Below are 22233 nucleotides of genomic sequence, written 5' to 3' on the forward strand. Positions count from 1 at the left end.
TAAAATACATTGTAGTCATTGTGGATTGTGTACTCCAAATACCCAAGGCTGTTGTTGTTCCGTGTTACTTATTGATAAATAGTATGTAAGTGTTCTAATAGTACATTTTGAGGACGTCATGAATCATTCTATTTGTTGTTTAACATCTCCCTCTAGTGGCTCAATTGTGACACAACATCTTCATCAAGTGTAGTAAAGTTGAAATGTACAATACTGCATATCAGATAACGTCCAGGTCTATCTCAATGGTGTATTGTGTAAGTAGTTGAGGGTAAAATGCAAGAATATGCAATTAAGGGTAACACTTTATTATGTTAAGTATTAAACCATTTGTAAGGCATTTACAGTTTGTTCACTATTGTAATGACCTGACTAGATCATAAATGAACAATTGTCCAGACAGAGGCTTGAGTTTGCGAATTGACGGTTTATTAAACCAACTTTACACAGGCTACTGTTTGGCCGTAGCACACGCCAAATAAATGACAGATAACCCACAAGCCAATCGTGACCTTCTCTTGTGAAGCCCAGACGTAAGAGAGAGAACAAAGGCGAAACCTGGTCTTAACTTCCAATGCTCCATCCCCCTGCCCAACCCCCCTCCACGCCACTCCGCCAACCGCCAGGATGCCCGGCATCAGAACATTCCCGGCATTCCCGTGATTGGCAGATAGCAGGTTGATTGACATGTCGGACCCCGCGAACACTGGGTACTGGTCAGTACAACACAACCACCTACTAGCCTAACACATAACACACAGCTGTCTGTGCGGGTCGCTACACAGCCCCCCCACCACAAAGTCCCTCGTCCCCGAGGGAACAAACAAAGTCTCTGAAGCGACCCGGAGGCCTCCTTTGCCTGCGTGGCCGTGATGGTCGCAGAGTGCCCCTCTGGGAACCAGGGGATGAAGGCAGGGATATGGGGGACAAGGAAGCGGGAACGGGTAATACAGTCCGTGGCTCTGGGGAACCATGCGGTGACACAGGGGGGGAGGGCTGTCTGGAGCCTTGTCTGCGGCACCTGGGGGTGGGTGCCTGGAGAATGTCATTGCCAGAGAGGGGAATTGTGGGGGTTCCTGGGGTTTGGGGAGAAGACGCCCCTCTGTATGGGGCTAACCTGTCCCGGTGCAGTGCCACCTTTCTCCCCCTGGGAGGAAGCTGCACCCGGTAAACAACCTCCCCTACCCTCTCCAGGACACTGCAGGGGAGGTTGTTGGCGTCTTCTCCCCAAACCCCAGGAACCCCCACAATCACTTCCCCACCGAGATCAATGAAAAAAAAACGATGTCCCATCATAAAGGAAAAGCGTTGCCTGAATCAACGAGTCTCCAAACTTTATATGGTGATGGATAAACTTTATATCAACGGGCAATTGTATCAGGACTCTAGAGTAACTCCCTGGCTATTTTAATTGAATGTTCAAATGTGAGTTTATGTGTTGTAGTGTATCACAACTTCAACTATAACGAATACATGCTCTATTGATCTCCAATTGATAAGGAAAGGGCTGCATATTGCTCAGGTTAATGTATGTAGCCTTCCTAACAAAATACATTAGGTTTTTAACTTGGTCAACATAAATAATATTCATATTTTGGCTTTGACCGAAACGCATTTGGATGCATCTGTAAATGATGGGCAAATGAACATTCAAGGATATAGTCTACTGAGAAGGGACAGGAATCAAGGATATAGTCTACTGAGAAGGGACAGGAATCAAGGATATAGTCTACTGAGAAGGGACAGGAATAGGACTGGTGGGGGTGTAGCACTGTACATTCAGAATCATATAGGATAATCATATAGGTATGACCTTAATATAGGTATGACCTTAATGTATGTCAAATAGAGGCACTATGGGCTCAAGTACATCTGCCTCACCAGTCACCCATATTGGTAGGATGTGTGTATAGACCTCCTAGCTCTAAGGTGTCCTATCTGGATGACTTATGTACTGGGTTTGACCACGCCACAGATAGCAACATAGATGTATTTATCTTGGGTGATTTTAATATAAATTGGAAGGATCACAATAATTCGAATAGAACAAAATTGATGAGATATACCAAGAACTGTGGTTTGAAACAAATGGTTAATGATACTACTAGATCTTCAATTAAGTTGGGTCATCGTTCAGACACATGCATCGATCTGATGTTCTGTAATATACCATTGCAATGCTTAAAAGCCTGATCAATGCCAGTGGGCTGGACAGACCATAATATTGGGACCATAACCATGAACACCAAGGTTCCAAAGAAACCCCCTAGGATTGTGGTCAAAAGACATTTTAAAACATTTAATCATGTTGTCACGCCCTGACCATAGTTTGCTTTGTATGTTTCTATGTTTTGTTTGGTCAGGGTGTGATATGAGTGGGCATTCTATGTTGTATGTCTAGTTTGTCTGTTTCTATGTGTTTGGCCTGATATGGTTCTCAATCAGAGGCAGGTGTTAGTCGTTGTCTCTGATTGGGAACCATATTTAGGTAGCCTGTTTTGTATTGTGGGTTGTGGGTGATTGTTCCTGTTCCTGTGTGTCACGCCCTGGCCATAGTTATCTTTGTTTTCTTTATTATTTTAGTTTAGTCAGGGTGTGACATGGGGGATGTATGTGTTTTGTATTGTCTAGGGTTTTTTGTATGTTTATGGGGCAGTGTTTAGTCTAGGTGTATGTATGTCTATGGTTGCCTAGATTGGTTCTCAATTAGAGACAGCTGTCTATCGTTGTCTCTGATTGGGAGCCATATTTAGGCAACCATAGTCATTAGGTAGTTTGTGGGTGATTGTCTATGTCTAAGTTGCCTGTGTCTGCACTTTTGTTTATATAGCTTCACGTTCGTCGGTTTATTATTTTGTCTAGTTTGTATAGTGTTTGTTTCGTTTCGTTTTCGTCTTCATTAATAAAGAAGATGTATTCATTTCACGCTGCGCCTTGGTCCTCCTCTCTTCCACCATACGACGATCGTGACAGAATCACCCACCAACATAGGACCAAGCAGCGTGATACAAGGCAGCAGCAGCGATCGCAGGACTATTGGAATTGGGAGGAAATATTAGACGGCGGAGGACCCTGGGCACAACCAGGGGAATATCGCCGCCCCAAGGCAGAGCTGGAGGCAGCGAAAGCAGAGAGGCGCCGGTATGAGGAGCTGGCACGGCAGAGCGGCTGGCAACCCCAAAAATGTCTTGGGGGGGGGGGCTCTCGGGAGTGTAGCTGGGTCAAGTAGGAGACTTGAGCCAGCTCCCCGTGCTTACTGTGAGGAGCCGAAGATGGAACCAGAGCCAGTCGAGGTGGAATTGGAGGTGAGTAAGGGGAGTGAAGCTGAGACTGTGGATGAATTAATGGGGAAATTGGAGGAGAGAGAAATTAGGGATTTGCATAAAGCATAAAGCATAAAGCACCGCATCCGCTTGAAGGAGCGTGTGCGGGATTTGATGTCACCTGAGTCAGCTCTCCATACTCGTCCTGAGGTGCGTGCTAGCAGTCTGGTGAAGACTGTGCCAGCACCACGCACCAGGCCTCCTGTGAGCCTCCCTAGCCCTGCACGTCCTGTGCCAGCTCAGCGCACCAGCTCTCCTGTGGCAGCCCCACGCACCAGCTCTCCTGTGGCAGCCCCTCGCACTCGCCCAGTGGTGAGTGTTCCCAGCCCAGTACCACCAGTGCCAACACCACGCACCAAGCCTCCTGTACGTCTCCAGAGCCCTGTACGCACTGTTCCTTCTCCCCGCACTCGCCCTGAGGTGCGTGCCCTCCGCCCGGTACCACCAGTGCCGGTGTAACGGATGTGAAATGGCTAGCTAGTTAGCGGGTACGCGCTACTAGCGTTTCAATCAGTTACGTCACTTGCTCTGAAACCTAGAAGTAGTGTTGCCCTTTGCTCTGCAAGGGCCGTGGCCTTTGTGGAGCGATGGGTAACGATGCTTCGTGGGCGACCGTTGTTGATGTGTGCAGAGGGTCCCTGGTTCGCGCCCGTGTCGGGGCGAGGGGACGGTTTAAAGTTATACTGTTACATTGATGCTGTTGACCCGGATTACTGGTTGCTGCGGAAAAGGAGGAGGTTGAAAGGGGGGTGAGTGTAACGGATGTGAAATGGCTAGCTAGTTAGCGGGTAAGCGCTAATAGCATTTCAATCGGTTACGTCACTTGCTCTGAGACCTGAAGCAGGGTTTCCCCTTGCTCTGCAAGGGCCGTGGCCTTTGTGGAGCGATGGGTAACGATGCTTCATGGGCGACCGTTGTTGATGTGTGCAGAGGGTCCCTGGTTCGTGCCCGTGTCGGGGCGAGGGGACGGTCTAAAGTTAAACTGTTACATTGATGCTGTTGACCCGGATCACTAGTTGCTGCGGAAAAGGAGGAGGTTGAAAGGGGGGTGAGTGTAACGGATGTGAAATAGTTAGCGGGTACGCGCTACTAGCGTTTCAATCAGTTACGTCACTTGCTCTGAAACCTAGAAGTAGTGTTGCCCCTTGCTCTGCAAGGGCCGTGGCCTTTGTGGAGCGATGGGTAACGATGCTTCATGGGCGACCGTTGTTGATGTGTGCAGAGGGTCCCTGGTTCGCGCCCGAGGTCGGGGCGAGGGGACGTACTAAAGTTATACTGTTACACCGGTACCACGCACCAGGCCTATAGTGCGCCTTGAGAGTCCAGTGTGCACTGTTCCTGCTCCCCGCACTCGCCTAGTGGTGCGTGTCTCCACTCCGGTACCACCAGTTCCGGCACCACGCACCAGGCCTACTGTGCGCCTCAGCAGGTCAGAGTCGTCCGTCTGCCCAGCGCCGTCTGAGCCGTCCGTCTGCCCAGCGCCGTCTGAGCCGCCCGTCTGCCCAGCGCCGTCTGAGCCGCCCGTCTGCCCAGCACCGTCTGAGCCGCCCGTCTGCGCAGCGCCCTCTGAGCCGCCCGTCTGCCCAGCGCCATCTGAGCCGCCCGCCTGCCCAGCGCCATCTGAGCCGCCCGCCAGTCAGGAGCTGCCAGAGCCGCCCGCCAGTCAGGAGCTGCCAGAGCCGCCCGCCAGTCAGGAGCTGCCAGAGCCGTCCGCCAGTCTGGAGCTGCTCTTCAGTCCGGAGCTGCCCTTCAGTCCGGAGTTACCTTTCAGTCCTGAGCTACCCCTCAGTCCTGAGCTACCCCTCAGTCCTGAGCTACTCCTCAGTCCTGAGCTGCCCCTCAGTCCGGAGCTGCCCCTCAATCCTGCCCCTCAAACCTATTAGATTAGGTGACTCTCCAAGATTTCTCCGGACAATTTTGTGCATTTTGACTACGTATTCACATTGTAAAACCACGATTTGTACCTCTAAATATGCACATTTTTGAACAAAACATATATGTATTGTGTAATATGATGTTATAGGACTGTCATCTGATGAAGTTTGTCAAGGTTAGTGAATAAATGTATTTCTTTTGCTGGCTTTTTCGCTATCGCTACCTTTGCGGTGAATGAATGCGGTTGTGTGGTTGGCTATTGTAGTAAGCTAATATAATGCTATATTGTGTTTTCGCTGTAAAACACTTAAAAAATCTGAAATATTGGCTGGATTCACAAGATGTTTGTCTTTCATTTCCTGTACACCATGTATTTTTCATAAATGTTTTATGATGAGTATTTAGGTATTTCACGTTGCTCTCTGTAATTATTCTGGCTGTTTTGGTGCTATTTGTGATGGTGGCTGCAATGTAAAACTACGATTTATACCTCACATACGCACATTTTTGAGAAAAAAAACATAAATGTATTGTATAACATGATGTTATAAGACTGTCATCTGATGAAGTTGTTCAAGGTTAGTGATTCATTTTATCTCTATTTGTGGGTTTTGTGAAAGCTACCTATGCGGTGGAAACATGGTGAAAACATGGCGTTGTGTGTTTGGCTATTGTGGTGAGCTAATATAAATACATATTGTGTTTTCGCTGTAAAACATTAAAAAAATCGGGAATGATGGCTGGATTCACAATATGTTTGTCTTTCATTTGCTGTATTGGACTTGTGATTTCATGAAATTATATTATATGATATCCCTGTCGTGTTAGGCTAGGCTATGCTAGTCAGCTTTTTTGATGAGGAGGATCCCGGATCCGGGAGGGTGACTCGTTAGAGGATATTATTAACTTCTTGTCAATATGGGGGCGCTGTTTTCACTTTGTAAAAATTTGTTCCCAAATTAAACTGCCTCGTACTCAATTCTTGCTCGTACAATATGTATATTATTATTACTATTGGATAGAAAACACTCTCTAGTTTCTAAAACCGTTTGAATTATATCTGTGAGTAAAACAGAACTCAAGTTGCAGCTAACTTTCTGTCAGGAAGTGAGAAATCTGAAATCGGGCACTCTGTTCCAGGGTCAGTTTATTAATTTGCATGTAATCTATGAGTCGACATGCACTGCATACGATTTCCCCTAGATGTCAGTAAGCAGTGAGAATTGGAATGGTGTAGCTAGGTAGATCTGAGGCCGTATAAAGGCTCTTGGAACGTGGGGTGCACTCTTTTCAACGTTCGTCATGGCGCAAGACAGACCTCAGGATGGCATTCTGAAAAGCTCTCGTTATAGGCCTTAGATATATCCGGCTCTGATTTTATTCCATATAGGTGTTAAAAACATCATAATGTAGTTATTTTAAACCGAGTTATATCAGTTTATATCAGTATATCAGTAGGAATTTTCTTTGTGCTGCGTTATGAAGAGTTGGACACGTCTGGGCCACATAGCTAATGTTTGCTGCTAATTCCTAAGTTGAAGACGACAATCTACAACCGAGCAACGATGATTCTGGACAAAGGACAACTTGCACAAGATTCTGATGGAAGCTCATCAAAAAGTAAGAACTATTTATGATGTTAATTCGTTGTTCTGTTGAAAAATGTTACACTACTATTCCGCCATTAATTTCGGTGCGGTCTCGCTTTAACGCACGCTGTATGTCGTAGTAACGTTAATTTTAAAAATCTAACACAGCGGTTGCATTAACTTCTTCTGGCTGCAAGCCCGAGGCCGCCCACAATATGACAACAGCCACTTCAAGTGCAGGACGCGAAATTCAAAATATCTTTTTTAGAAATATTTAACTTTCACATATTAACAAGTCCAATACAGCAAATGAAAGGTACACATCTTGTGAATCCAGCCAACATGTCCGATTTTTAAAATGTTTTACAGCGAAAACAGCACGTATATTTATGTTAGCTCACCACCAAATACAAAAAAGGACAGACATTTTTCACAGCACAGGTAGCATGCACAAAGCCAACCTAACTAACCAAGAACCAACCAAACTAACCAACAAACAACTTCATCAGATGACAGTCTTATAACATGTTATTCAATAAATCTATGTTTTGTTCGAAAAATGTGCATATTTCAGGTATAAATCATAGTTTACATTGCAGCTACAATCAGAAATTGCACCGAAAGCAGACAGAATAATTACAGACACCAACGCCAAATACCTAAATACTCATCATAAAACATTTCTGAAAAATACATAGTGTACAGCAAATGAAAGACAGGCATCTTGGGATTCCAGCCAATATTTCCGATTTATTAAGTGTTTTACAGCGAAAACACAATATAGCGTTATATTAGCTTACCACAATAGCCAGAAACACAAGCCATTTCCCAGCAGCAAAAGTTAGCGATCGTAACAAACCAGTAAAAGATATATAATTTTTGACTAACCTTGATAAGGTTCATCAGATGACAGTCCTATAACATCAGGTTATACATACACTTATGTTTTGTTCGAAAATTTGCATATTTAGAGCTGAAATCAGTGGTTATACATTGTGCTAACGTAGCTACTTTTTCCCACAACGTCCGGATTTTTTTCTGACACTTTTTCTGACACACATATTCTGACCAAATAGCTATTCGTAAACATAACTAAAAAATACATGTTGTATAGGAAATGATAGATACACTAGTTCTTAATGCAATCGCCGTGTTAGAATTCTAAAAATAACTTCATTACCACATAAGGCTTACGTTATGGCGACCGAGTGCCCAAAACCTAGGCGCAAAACTAATAGTACACAGTTCGACAGATATATGAAATAACATCATAAAATGGGTCCTACTTTTGCTGATCTTCCATCAGAATGTTGTACAAGGTGTCCTTTGTCAAGAACAATCGTTGTTTGGATTTAGAACGTCCTTTTTCTCTCTTGAATTAGCAAGCGCACTAGCCAAGTGGCGCGAAGCTCTCCTTTCTGAACAAAGGCACACAACGCAACACGCCTAACGTCCCGAATAAATTTCAAAAATCTAAAAAAACTATATTGAAAAAACATACTTTATGATGACATTGTCACATGTATCAAATAAAATCAAAGCCGGAGATAGTGGTCGCCTATAACGAAAGCTTTTCAGAAGGCAATTCCAGGTCCAACCTCGCGCTATCCTGAAAACAGGAAATGGGTGACACGTCATTCCAAGACGATTTATTCCAACTCAGACCAAGATAAACACTCCATTTCTTCTCTCACAGCCTCTTGACATCCAGGGGAAGGTGTATGACGTGCATGTATACTAATACGTATCATGCCCATTTATAGGCAGGACCTAGAAGAGAGCATCGATTTCAGATTTTCCACTTCCTGGTCAGGAAGTTTGTGCCAAATGAGTTCTGTTTTACTCACAGATATAATTCAAACGGTTTTAGAAACTAGAGAGTGTTTTCTATCCAATAGTAATAATAATATGCATATTGTAAGAGCAAGAATTGAGTACGAGGCCGTTTGAAATGGGCACCTTTTATCTGGCTACTCAATACTGCCCCTGCAGCCCAAACAGGTTAAGAACTAATGTATCTTTCATTTGCTGTCCAACCTGTATTTTTTAGTCAAGTTTATGATTAGTTATTGATTAGATTAGGTGCCTCTCCCAAGATTTCTCCCGACATTTTGTTGGCAGCTTGGCTACTATTCTCATTGTATAACCACGATTTGTGCCGCTAAATATGCACATTTTCGAACAAACAATATATGTATTGTGTAATATGATGTTATAGGACTGTCATCTGATGAAGTTTTGAGAAGGTTAGTGAAAAATGTAATATCTTTTGCTGGTTTATTCGCTATCGCTAACGTGCATGAATCAATGCTGCTGTGTGGTTGGCTATTGTAGTAAGCTAATATAATGCTAAATTGTGTTTTCGCTGTAAAACACTTAAAGAATCTGAAATATTGGCTGGATTCACAAGATCTTTGTCTTTCATTTGCTGTACGCTGTGTATTTTTCATAAATGTTTTATGATGAGTATTTAGGTAATTCACGTTGCTCTCTGTAGTTATTCTAGTTGCTTTGGTGAGAGTTGTGATGGTGGCTGCAATGTAAAACTATGATTTATACCTGAAATATGCAAATTTTTCGAACAAAACATATGCTATACAATAAATATGTTATCAGACTGTCATCTGATGAAGTTGTTTCTTGGTTAGTGACTATTTATATCTTTATTTGGTCGAATTTGTGATAGCTACCTATGCAGGAAAAAAATGGTGGAGAAAAAAAAGTTGTGTCTTTTGCTATGGTGGTTAGCTAATAGAAATACATATTGTGTCTTCCCTGTAAAACATTTTAAAAATCAGAAATGATGGCTGGATTCACAAGATGTGTATCTTTCATTTGGTGTCTTGGACTTGTGATTTCATGAACATTTTATTATATGATATCCCTGTGGCTTTATGCTAGGCTATGCTAGTCAGCTTTTTTGATGGGGGGGATCCCGGATCCGGGTTTGTGACTCGTTAGAGGTTTTAACAAGTGCAGTGAAGTTGATCTGTTCAATACAGCATGATATCAGATAACGTCCAAGTCTATCTCAATGGTGTAATGTGTAAGTAGTTGAGTGTAAAATGCAAGAATATGCAATTATGTGTACCACTTTATAATGTTCAGTAATAAACCATTTGTAAGGCATTTACAGTTTACTCACCTTTTATTATTAAGCACACATTTACTAAATGTTACTCACCTGGCTATTATGACATTTATAAATAACTACTATATGTTTTAATTATTCAACACAACAGTGCAGGAGACCGCAGTAGACACTCCAACCTCATTATACTGGGTACGAACACTACCACTGCTGTCACTACATCACTGCTGCCAGGTCAGGGGTCACGCCAGAGCAGCTCTCCCAGAAGCTGTTTTGTGTGAATGAATAAAGAGATTGGGTAACACACTAAATAATTAATAATGGATAAGTATATAGTTTATTCATAACTTCTTTATCATTACTCCTGCATCTGTTTTAGCAAGCTAGTTATTCACACATTTTTAAACAACTTTCATAGTATGTAATAATGTTTTATAAGATCATTCATAAGATGTTTAATACATGTCCTTATAAACCATTTAATAATCATTAGTAAAGTACATTTTCAGTCCCTAATCTAAAGTGAGGACTTTTCATACTTTCTAAATACTTTTAAATGTTTTGAACAGAGACCAGTGTAATTTATCACAAAAAGATGGATATTCCAGCAGTACCTGATGCTTCTTAAGTTCTATAAATGACCTAGAACATATCAATGGTTAAACAATAAGCACACAACACAGAGGATGTTAAAGGAAATATATTGAGTATTTTATTCCAACACAGTCACACTGTTGTAGTAGTGTGCTGAAGGAAGTCATGTGTTTGTCTGAAAATGATAACATTCTTGTTTGTTGGCCCTGACTACCTAAACCAAAGTGTTGATTGCAGTCACTCTTTAGAAAACAAATCACATTTAATATGTCACAAACATGTGTTTATCAGATGTTATTGCGGGTGTAGCGAAATGCTTGTGCATCTTGTTCTGACAGTGCAGCAATATCTAACAAATTCACAACAAATACCTAATACACACAAATCTAAGTAAAGACTGGGTTTAAGAATATATGGATGAGCAATGTCAGAGTGGCCCAGACTAAGATCAGTTCATAAACTGCTTACAGGGTAAGGGAACCAATATCCAAATACATCATTTAACTGAACATTACGTTTCAAGTGTTATTACCTTTAACACACTACAAAATCAAATCAAAATCACATTTTATTGGTCACATACACATGTTTAGCAGATGTTATTGCGGCTTTAGTAAAATAGTTTTTACAGTGCAGTAGTATCTAACAATTCACAACAATACACAGAAATCTAAAAGTAAAAGAAGGGAATTAAGAAATATGTAAATATTTTGACAAGCAATGTCTGAGTGGTATTGACAAAAATACAGTAAAATACAGTATATACATATGAGATGAGTAAAGCAGTATGTAAACATTATAAAAGTGACTAGTGTTCCATTATTAAAGTGACCAGGGATTCCATGTCTATGTACATAGGGCAGCATCCTCTAAGGTGCAGGTTTGAGTAACATGGTGGTAGTCACCTTGTGATGGGTATTTAACAGTCTGATGGCTTTGAGATAGAAGCTGTTTTTTGGTCTCTCGGTCACAGCTTTGATGCACCCGTAGTGATCTCGCCTTCTGGATGATAGCGGGGTGAACAGGCCGTGGCTCGGGTGGTTGATGCCCTTGATGATCTTTTTGGCCATCCTGTAACATTGGGTGGTGTAGGTTTCCTGGAGGGCAGGCAGGTTGCCCCCGGTGATGAGTTGGACCGCACCACCCTGTGGAGAGCCCTAAGTATTCAGACCCTGTACTCAGTACCTTGTTGAAGCATCTTTACCAGCGATTACAGGGTATGATGCTACAAGCTTGGCACACCTGTGTTTGCGGAATTTCTCCCATTCTTCTCTGCAGATCCTCTCAAGCTCTCTCTGGTAGAATGGGGAGCGTCGCTGCACAGCTTTTTTCAGGTCTCTCCACAGACGTTTGATCAGGTTCTAGACCGGGCTCTGGCTGGGCCGTTCAAACATGTTCAGAGACTTGTCCAGAAGCAACTCCTGCATTGTATTGGCTGTGTGCTTAGGGTCGTTATTCTGTTGGAAGGTGAACCTTTGACCCCGTCTGAGTTCCTGAGAGCTCTGGAGCAGGTTTTCATCAAGCCTCTCTCTGTACTTTGCTCCGTTGATTTTTTTATTGTTTACAATAGGGTTTACAGCGAAAACATATATTACACTGTTCACTGTTCCAAACATTTATAAAGTATTTATAAAGTATGAATAGTCCTCACTTTAGATGAGGGACTGCAAAACTACTTTACTAATAATCAGTAAATGGTTTATAAGGATATTTATTAAACATCTGATGAATGATCTTCTGAATCATTATTACATAATATAAAAGTTGTTTATAAATGTGTGAAAAACTAGCTTACAAAAATAAATATGGGAGTAATTATAAATAAATGATGAAAACTATTTACTAATCCATTATAAATTATTTAGTGTGTTACCCAATCTCTATAATCCTTCAGAGTAAACAGTATCTGAGAGAGCTGCTCTGGTGTGACCCCTGACCTGGCAGCAGTGATGTAGTGAGAGTACTAGTAGTGTTCATACCCACTATGTTGAGGTTGAAGTGTCTGCTGTGGTCTCCTGCTCTGTTGTGTTGAATAATTCATGTATATACTGTAGTAGTTATTCATAAATGTGAGAATACCTAGCTGAGTAACATTTTGCAAATGTGGCCTAAATATTAAATGGTGAGCAAACTGGAAATGCCTTACAAATGGTTTATTACTGAATGTTATTATAAAGTGTTACCCATAATTACATATTCTTACATTTTACCATCAACTACTTACACAATACAGAAGTTATTTAGACCTGGACGTTATCTGATATCATGCAGTATTGTACATTTCAACTTTACTACACTTGATGTAGACGTTGTGTCACAATTGAGCCACTAGAGGGAGATGTTAAACAACAAATAGAATGACTCATGACGTCCTCAAAATGTACTATGAGAATACTTACTTAGGATTTATCAATAAGTACAACGGAACAACGACAGACTTAGGTATTTGGAGTACACAATCCACAAGGACTACAATGTCTTTTATAAAACAAGTTTCTGCCTTCTTATGCCTTTTCCAAGTCGTTCCAATCCAATCCAGACAAATCATTCTGTATCAACACCACATGTATCTATGATGACAACACTGAGATAAGTCATGTCGGTGTATTGTTACATGAAATAATTACAACAATTGTAGAACAAAACTATATCAAACCTATGTTTGCCGAACTAGTGAATCATATTATAGGAACTATAAACGTCTTATCTTCAAAGTTAAAATAAGTTTAGCTGTCACTTTGAACCATGGATAAAAGAAAGCATAAATTATTGGATTAATTAAGGAATTAACAAGTGCCAAATAACTGGTGAAATATGATATTAAATGATCACCTAAAACTGAAGAAAAAAAGTAAATAAATAGAGATGGAATCCAACAAATGAAATAGGTGAAAACAACAATAGCTAGAGTTTTTGCTGCTTTTCTCTCAGACTTATTAGCCTGTACAGTTTTAACACCAGACACACTGGCAGCCTCTTTAGAAAATACCTTTCTGGCCTGTGATCTGGCCACCACAAAGATGTTCATATAAAGTGTTATAATAATAGAGCAAGGGACAACCGTTGTAATTACAAAGTCAATGATATTAACCCATGTTATTCCTTCAACAATAACACATTCTGTCAAACACCTACTGGGTACATGCACATTTACAAAGTTTTTTATTACAACAGCATCGTATATGATACAACAACACCAGGTAATGGATATACAACAGATAGTTCCTGTTATTGTTATTTTAGAGTGGTACAATAAGGGATCACACACAGCAACATAGCGGTCAATAGATATCAAGACCAAATTACCCAGAGATAAAGAAGTACATAAAAAAGTAAGGTAGAAATGAAACGCACAGAAATATTCCCCAAAACCCCAGCATGATTCCATTATTGCTATACTCATTACTGGTATCACAATCAGTCCCACCAGGAGATCTGACACAGCCAGAGAGAGGATGAGCAGGTTGGTTGGAGTGTGGAGCTGCTTGAAGTGAGAGATGGAGATGATCACCAGTACGTTCAAAAATACTGTAACCGCTGAAATCAATGAGAAGAAGATGTACAGTGTTATGTAGATAGATGTCGATAGCAAAGCCTTTCTGCAAGAAGAGTTTCCGTCTTGAAAACAGTAATGAACATCTTCCTTTTTCTCCATTTGTAATAAAAGGTAAAAATGCTGAGGTCCTGCTCCTGCTTGGTCCTGTGTGTGACCCTGTCAGGTCCGCCTTCTGACAAACTCTGAGCTCTGCCTCTCTATTTATCCCTGAGTTACTGACAGACACTCCCCTCCCAGGATCCTCTCTACACACACACACACACACACACACACACACACACACACACACACACACACACACACACACACACACACACACACACACACACACACACACACACACACACACACACACACACACACACACACACACACACACACACACACGTGAGCACAGAAACGAGCAAACGGTTGGATAAACAAATAATTAAAGAAAGCATGATGTAATGTAATACGGGATTGGATGTTGCTGTGCCCAGCTAGCCTGTCCTTCAGCCTTACTGATAGTTAGAGATGAGAGAAAAGGTACATTTTCTCCAATTCAATTCAAATCAAATGTTATTTGTCACAAGCACCGATCAGGTGTGGACCTTACAGTGAAATGCTTACTTACAAGCCGTTAACCAACAATGCAGTTTTAAGAAAAAATAAATGTTAAGTGAAGAATAGATCAGTAAAAAATAACAGTAACAAATAATTAGAGCAGCAGTAAAATAACAATAGCAAGGCTATATACAGGGTGTACCGGTACAGAGTCAATGGCCGGGGGCACCGGTTAGTCGAGGTAATTGAGGTAATATGTACATGTAGGTCGAGTTAAAGTGACTATGCATAGATAATTAACAGAGAGTAGCAGCACCGTAAAAGAGGCGGGGGGGGGGCAATGCAAATAGTCTGGGTAGCCATTTGATTGCCTGTTCAGCAGTCTTATTGCTTGGGGGTAGAAGCTGTTAAGCAGTCTTTTGGACCTAGTCTTGGCAGTCCGGTACCGCTTGCCATGCGGTAGCAGAGAGAACATTCTATGACTAGGGTGGCTGGAGTCTTTGACCATTTTTAGGGCCTTCCCCTAACACAGCCTTGTATAGAGGTCCTGGACGGCAGGAAGCTTGGCCCCGGTGATGTACTGGGCCGTACTCACTATCCTCTGTAGTGCCTTGCGGTCGGAGGCCGAGCAGTTACAAATACCAGGCAGTGATGCAACCAGTCAGGATGCTCTCGATGGTGCAGCTGTAGAACTTTTTGAGGATCTGAGGACCCATGCTAAATCTTTTGTCTCCTGAGGGGGAATAGGCTTTGTCGTGCCGTCTTCATGACTGTCTCAGTGTGCTTCGACCATGTTAGTTTGTTGGTGATGTGGACACCAAGGAACTTGAAGCTCTCAACCTGCTCCACTACAGCCACGTCGATGAGAATGGGGGCGTGCTCGATCCTCCTTTTCCTGTAGTCCACAATCATCTCCTTTGTCTTGATCACTGGCACCACACGGCCAGGTCTCTGACCTCCTCCCTATAGGCTGTCTCATCTTTGTCGGTGATCAGGCCTACCACTGTTGTGTCATCGGCAAATTTAATGATAGTGTTGGAGTCGTGCCTGGTCATATGGTCATGCAGTCATGAGTGAACAGGGAGTACAGGAGGGGACTGAGCGCGCACCCCCGAGGGGCTGTGTTGTGTTGCGGATGTGTTGTTACCTATCCTTACCACCTGGGGGCAGCCTGTCAGGAAGACCATTCTAAGCATTATTAATGGGAAAATATAGTAGGGGTGATGATTTGGTCACTAAAAGGTTTTTAAACATGGGAAATAGGATAACTGTGCAGACTAACTGTTTTTGGGGATGTCAGTGCTCAGTTTAGAACATAATCCACAACCGCAGGAAACGAGATGGTACGTCACATGTCAGCTGGCTTGTGTAGGAAAGCTGACTGTAGGGAAGTTGATGAGAGGGCATGACTTCATGGTGTACACGCTTATAGCACATTCAATCAGAATGAATAGTGGGATTCCATAGGAACATTCCATAGACGTTTAATAATGTCCATCTGAACTGAATTATGAACCATACTTCTTCAAGTTGAGGGACACTTCGTCTCAGTTCCATCATGGGGACAAGTACTTTTTGTCAGACATCAGAACAACCAAAATGTATTGTGACCCAATCACCCATTGATGTTTTTTTAATGTGACTAGAAATGTGATTTCCAGTTCAGTTTAGTTGTATCGATCAGTGATCTCAAAAGCACTTCAAGTAATTAGGGGCAGTTCAAAATGTACTGGGAATATTTTCATTGAACTTCCCCTTGTACTGTAAAAACAAATGTACACACCCTCTCCCCTCATAGAATTAACTCTAAATAATGCTTAGAAACGTGGTTATCGACACTTCAGCATACTTTGTGGCACAGTCGATGCCACGCAGGGCTACGGGCCAGAAGGTTGAGGGTTCACCGACCACCACGGACGAGCTCAATCTCCTTGCATGTTTCATTAGGCCTACAACGCGATGAGAGCTGGCAATTATAATCTAGGGAGATATTAGATATCCAACATTTTGATGCCAATCATATAAAATACATGGAACGCAACATAAGTTTTCACCAATAGTTTTCTGTGCCACTGCATCACACAACTAAAAACAAAGCATACCGACTTCGGGCGCTTCAATATCACGGCTTGCATTTTCAACATCACAATAATCAGACTTGACAATAGCGACAAACAGAAAATACATCCCTCCCTACCTTCTAGGCCTGACCAGTATCGAAGGCTTAGCTTTAAAATCTGTCAGGTTCATTAAATAGTACCCGCAAAACACCAGTCTCAACGTCAACAGTGAAGAGGCGACTGTGGGATGCTGGCCTTCTAGGCAGAGTTCCTCTGTCCAGTGTCAGTGTTCTTTTGCCCATCTTAATCTTTTCTTTTTATTTGCCTGTCTGAGATATGGCTTTTTCTTTGCAACTCTGCCTAGAAAGCAAGCATCCCGGAGTCACCTCTTCACTGTTGACGTTGAGACTGGTGTTTTGCGGGTACTATTTAATGAAGGATCATCAAAAGTCGTGCTTTAAATTCTCGGACAACACAAAGATTCCTAGATGCCCTTCCAGACGCCCTCCGCCTACCCAAGGACGTCAGAGTACAAAATCAGTTAACCACCTAACTGAGGAACTCAGTTTAACCTTGCGCAATACCCTTGATGCATTCGCACCCCTAAAAACAAAAAACATGTGTCATAAGATGCTAGCTCCCTGGTATACAGAAAATACCCGAGCACTGAAACAACTTCCAGAAAATTGAAAAGGAAATGGCGCTACACCAAACTGGAAGTCTTCCGACTAGCTTGGAAAGACAGTACCGTGCAGTATCGAAGAGCTCTCACTGCTGCTCGATAATCCTATTTTTCCAACTTAATTGAGGAAAATAAGAACAATCCAAAATGTATTTTTGATACTGTCGCAAAGCTAACTTAAAAGCAGCATTCCCCAAGAGAGGATGGCTTTCACTTCAGGAGTGATAAATTCATGAAATTCTTTGAGAAAAAGATCATGATCATTTGAAAGCAAATTGCGGACTCCTCTTTAAATCTGCGTATTCCTCCAAAGCTCAGTTGTCCTGAGTCTGCGCAACTCTGCCAGGACCTAGGATCAAGGGAGACACTCAAGTTTTTTAGTATTATATCTCTTGACACATTGATGAAAATATTCATGGCCTCTAAACCTTCAACCTGCATTCTGGACCCTATTCCAACTAAACTACGGAAAGATCTGCTTCCTGTGCTTGGCCCTCCTATGTTGAACAAAATAAACGGCTCTCTATCCACCGGATGTGTACCAAACTCACTAAAAGTGGCAGTAATAGAGTCTCTCTTGAAAAAGCCAAACCTTGACCCAGAAAATATAAAAAACTATCGGCCTATATCGAATCTCCCATTCCTCTCAAATGTTTTTGAAAAAGCTGTTGCACAGCAACTCACTGCCTTCCTGAAGACAAACAATGTACACGAAACGCTTCAGTCTGGTTTTAGACCCCATCATAGCACTGAGACTGCACTTGTGAAGGTGGTAAATTACCTCTTAAGGGGTCGCTGTTCTCACTTTGTAAAAAATCGTTCCCAAATTAAACTGCCTCGTACTCAATTCTTGCTCGTACAATATGCATATTATTATTACTATTGGATAGAAAACACTCTCTAGTTTCTAAAACCGTTTGAATTATATCTGTGAGTAAAACAGAACTCATTTTGCAGCAAACTTCCTGTCAGGAACTGAGAAATCTGAAATCGAGGGCTCTGTTCCAGGGTCAGTTTATTAATTTGCATGGAATCTATGGGTCTACATGCACTGCATACGCCTTCCCCTAGATGTCAGTAGGCAGTGAGAATTGGAATGGGGTGTCTAGCTAGATCTGAGGCCAAACAAGAGCTCTTGGAACCGTGGGTGTAGTCTTTTCACCGTTCGTCTTGGCGCGAGACAGACCTCAGGATTGCGTTCTGAAAAGCTGTCGTTATAGGCCTTAGATATATCCGGCTCTGATTTTATTCGATATATGTGTTAAAAACATCATCAACTAGTTATATTAAACCGACTTATATCAGTTTATATAAGTTTATTCCGATTTTCGGTATTTTCTTTGTGATGCGTTCTGGGGATTTTGACACTTCTGTGCCGCATGGCTAACGTTGGCTAGCGTTCTACAGATGAAGACGACATTCTACAACCGAGCAACGATTATTCTGGACAAAGGACAACTTGTACAAGATTCTGATGGAAGCTCATCAAATAGTAGGAACGATTTATGATGTTTTTTCGTATATCTGTCAAATGTTTAGACGTAATTTGGGCGCTGATTTTGGGCGCTGTATCCCTATAACGTAGGCTGTAAGTCGTACTAAAGTTAATTTTAGAAATCTAACACAGCAGTTGCATTAAGAACTAGTGTATCTTTAATTTGCTGTCCAACATGTCTTTTTTAGTAAAGCTTATGATTAGTTATTTGATTAGAATAGGTGCCTCTCCAAGATTTCTCCTGACAATATTTCTGCATTTTCACTACGTATTCACATTGTTCAACCACGATTTGTGCCACATTTTCGAACAAACCATATATGTATTGTGTAATATGATGTTATAGGACTGTCATCTGATGAAGTTTGAGAAGGTTAGTGAAAAAATGTATATCTTTTGCTGGTTTATTCGCTATCGCTAACGTGTCTTGAATGAATGAATGCTGCTGTGTGGTAGGCTATTGTAGTAAGCTAATATAATGCTATATTGTGTTTTCGCTGTAAAACACTTAAAAAATCTGAAATATTGGCTGGATTCACAAGATGTTGGTCTTTCATTTGCTGTACACCGTGTATTTTTCATAAATGTTTTATGATGAGTATTTAGGTATTTCACGTTGGTTTCTGTAGTTATTCTAGCTGCTTTGGTGAGACTACTGCAATGTAAAACTATGATTTATACCTGAAATATGCACATTTTTCGAACAAAACATATGCTATACAATAAATATGTTATCAGACTGTCATCTGATGAAGTTGTTTCTTGGTTAGTGACTATTTATATCTTTATTTGGTCGAATTTGTGATAGCTACCTATGCAGTAAAAAAATGGTGGAAATATGCGGTTGGGTCTTTTGCTATCGTGGTTAGCTAATAGAAATACATATTGTGTTTTCCCTGTAAAACATTTTAAAAATCAGAAATGATGGCTGGATTCACAAGATGTGTATCTTTCATCTGGTGTCTTGGACTTGTGATTTCATGATATTTAGATGCTAGTATTTACTTGTGGCGCTATGCTAGGCTATGCTAGTCAGCTTTTTTACTGATGAGGGTGCTCCCGGATCCGGGATTGTGACCAAGTAGAAGTTAATGGCATCAGGCCGAGGCTCTGCATCCGTCCTCGTGCTCCTAGACCTTAGTGTTGTTTTTGATACCATCGATCATCACATTCTTTGGAGAGATTGTAAACCCAAATTGGTCTACACGGACAAATTCTGGCCTGGTTTAGATCTTATCTGTCAGAAAGATATCAGTTTGTCTGTGTGAATGGTTTGTCCTCTGACAAATCAACTGTACATTTCGGTGTTCCTCAAGGCTCCATTTTAGGACCACTATTGTTTTCACTATATATTTTACCTCTTGGTGATGTCATTCGGAAACAAAATGTTAACTTTCACTGCTATACATATGTCATGACGCTGGCCTGGGGGTAGGTTTATGACAGTCATAAATACCTCTCCCCCTTTTTTCTCCTCTCTCTACCCTACTGATGTGACTATTGGAAATCCCTTGGTTAACATAGAGATTCTGGGAACATCAGAAGGTGGGGGGAAATGAACTATATTTTGGTAATCCAACCAGTTGAACATATGCGTTGGTACATATGCGTTGGTACTTCTCTGCGCTACGGATCCCTTTTACGGGATCATTTTCCTAAACAACCGCTGAATTGCAGGGCGCAAAATATTACAAAAAATATTTATAATCATGCAATCACAAGTGAAATATACCAAAACACAGTTTAGCTTGTTGTTAATCCACCTATCGTGTCAGATTTTGAAAATATGCTTTGCAGCGAAAGCAATCAAAGCTTTTGTGAGTGTATCAATCAATGCTACAACAGCTAGCCCCAAATTAGCATGGTCACGAAAGTCAGAAAAGCAATCAAATTAATCGCTTACCTTTGATAATCTTCGGATGTTTGCACTCACGAGACTCCCAGTTACACAATAAATGTTATTTTTGTTCGATAAATATTACTTTTATAACAAAAAAACGCCATTTGGGTTGCGCGTTATGTTCAGAAAACCAAAGCCTCTTTCCGTTCGACGAAAATTCCAAAAAGTATCCGTAATGTTCGTAGAAACATGTCAAATGTTTTTTATAATCAATCCTCAGGTTGTTTTTAATAAACATAATCGATAATATTTCAACCGGACCGTAACCTATTCAATAAAAGAAAGAAAGAAAATGGAGAGCTACCTCTCTCGCGCGCATGAACTAATCAGAGGACACCTGTCACGCCCTGACCATAGTTTGCTTTGTATGTTTCTATGTTTTGTTTGGTCAGGGTGTGATCTGAGTGGGGATTCTATGTTGTATGTCTAGTTTGTCTGTTTCTGTGTTTGGCCTGATATGGTTCTCAATCAGAGGCAGGTGTTAGTCGTTGTCTCTGATTGGGAACCATATTTAGGTAGCCTGTTTTGTATTGTGGGTTGTGGGTGATTGTTCCTGTTCCTGTGTTTTTGTATGTTCACCGTTCAGGACTGTTTCGTTTCGTTCTCGTGTTTTGTTGTTTTTTGTGAGATTATTCGTGTTCATTAAAATGGATAATCATCACGCTGCATTTTGGTCCTCCTCTCTTTCTCCTAACGACGATCGTGACAACACCTGACTACATTTGAAAAATCTTGCTCATTTTTCAAAATAAAAGCCTGAAACTATGTCTAAAGCCTGATCACAGCCTGAGGAAGCCATTGGAAAAGGAATCTGGTTGATACCCCTTTAAATGGAAGAAAGACGGGCCAGGAAACACAGATAAAATAATTAAAAAATCACTTCCGGGTTAGATTTCCTCAGGTTTTCGCCTGCAGAATCAGTTTTGTTATACTCACAGACAATATTTTGACAGTTTTGGAAACTTTGGAGTGTTTTCTATCCTAATCTGTAAATGATATGCATATTCTATGATCTGGACCTGAGAAATTTGTCCGTTTACCTTGGGAACGTTATTAAAAAATATATATATAGTGGGGCAAAAAAGTATTTAGTCAGCCACCAATTGTGCAAGTTCTCCCACTTAAAAAGATGAGAGAGGCCTGTAATTTTCATCATAGGTACACTTCAACTATGACAGACAAAATGAGAAGAAAAAAATCCAGACAATCACATTATAGGATTTTTAACGAATTTATTTGCAATTTATGGTGGAAAATAAGTATTTGGTCAATAACAAAAGTTTATCTCAATACTTTGTTATATACCCTTTGTTGGCAATGACAGAGGTCAAACGTTTTCTGTAAGTCTTCACAAGGTTTTCACACACTGTTGCTGGTATTTTGGCCCATTCCTCCATGCAGATCTCCTCTAGAGCAGTGATGTTTTGGGGCTGTTGCTGGGCAACACGGACTTTCAACTCCCTCCAAAGATTTTCTATGGGGTTGAGATCTGGAGACTGGCTAGGCCACTCCAGGACCTTGAAAT

The 22233-nt window shown here is 41.3% G+C and overlaps 1 protein-coding gene across 1 annotated transcript; it reads right to left on the reverse strand.

Annotated features, from left to right (window-relative positions):
• Nucleotides 1-12686: 12686 nt before the first annotated feature.
• Nucleotides 12687-14351, reverse strand: LOC129817050 (trace amine-associated receptor 13c-like). The gene has a single exon (XM_055872035.1). The coding sequence runs from the start codon at nt 14125-14127 to the stop codon at nt 13165-13167; it is 963 nt and encodes a 320-aa protein (XP_055728010.1). The 5' UTR covers nt 14128-14351; the 3' UTR covers nt 12687-13164.
• Nucleotides 14352-22233: the final 7882 nt, after the last annotated feature.

The sequence above is a fragment of the Salvelinus fontinalis genome, chromosome 19, assembly GCF_029448725.1.
Source record: "Salvelinus fontinalis isolate EN_2023a chromosome 19, ASM2944872v1, whole genome shotgun sequence".
NCBI lineage: Eukaryota > Metazoa > Chordata > Actinopteri > Salmoniformes > Salmonidae > Salvelinus > Salvelinus fontinalis.

Excerpts from the sequence above, each read along its gene's own strand:
- LOC129817050 (XM_055872035.1), bottom strand. The coding sequence starts at position 14,127 with ATGGAGAAAAAGGAAGATGTTCATTACTGTTTTCAAGACGGAAACTCT.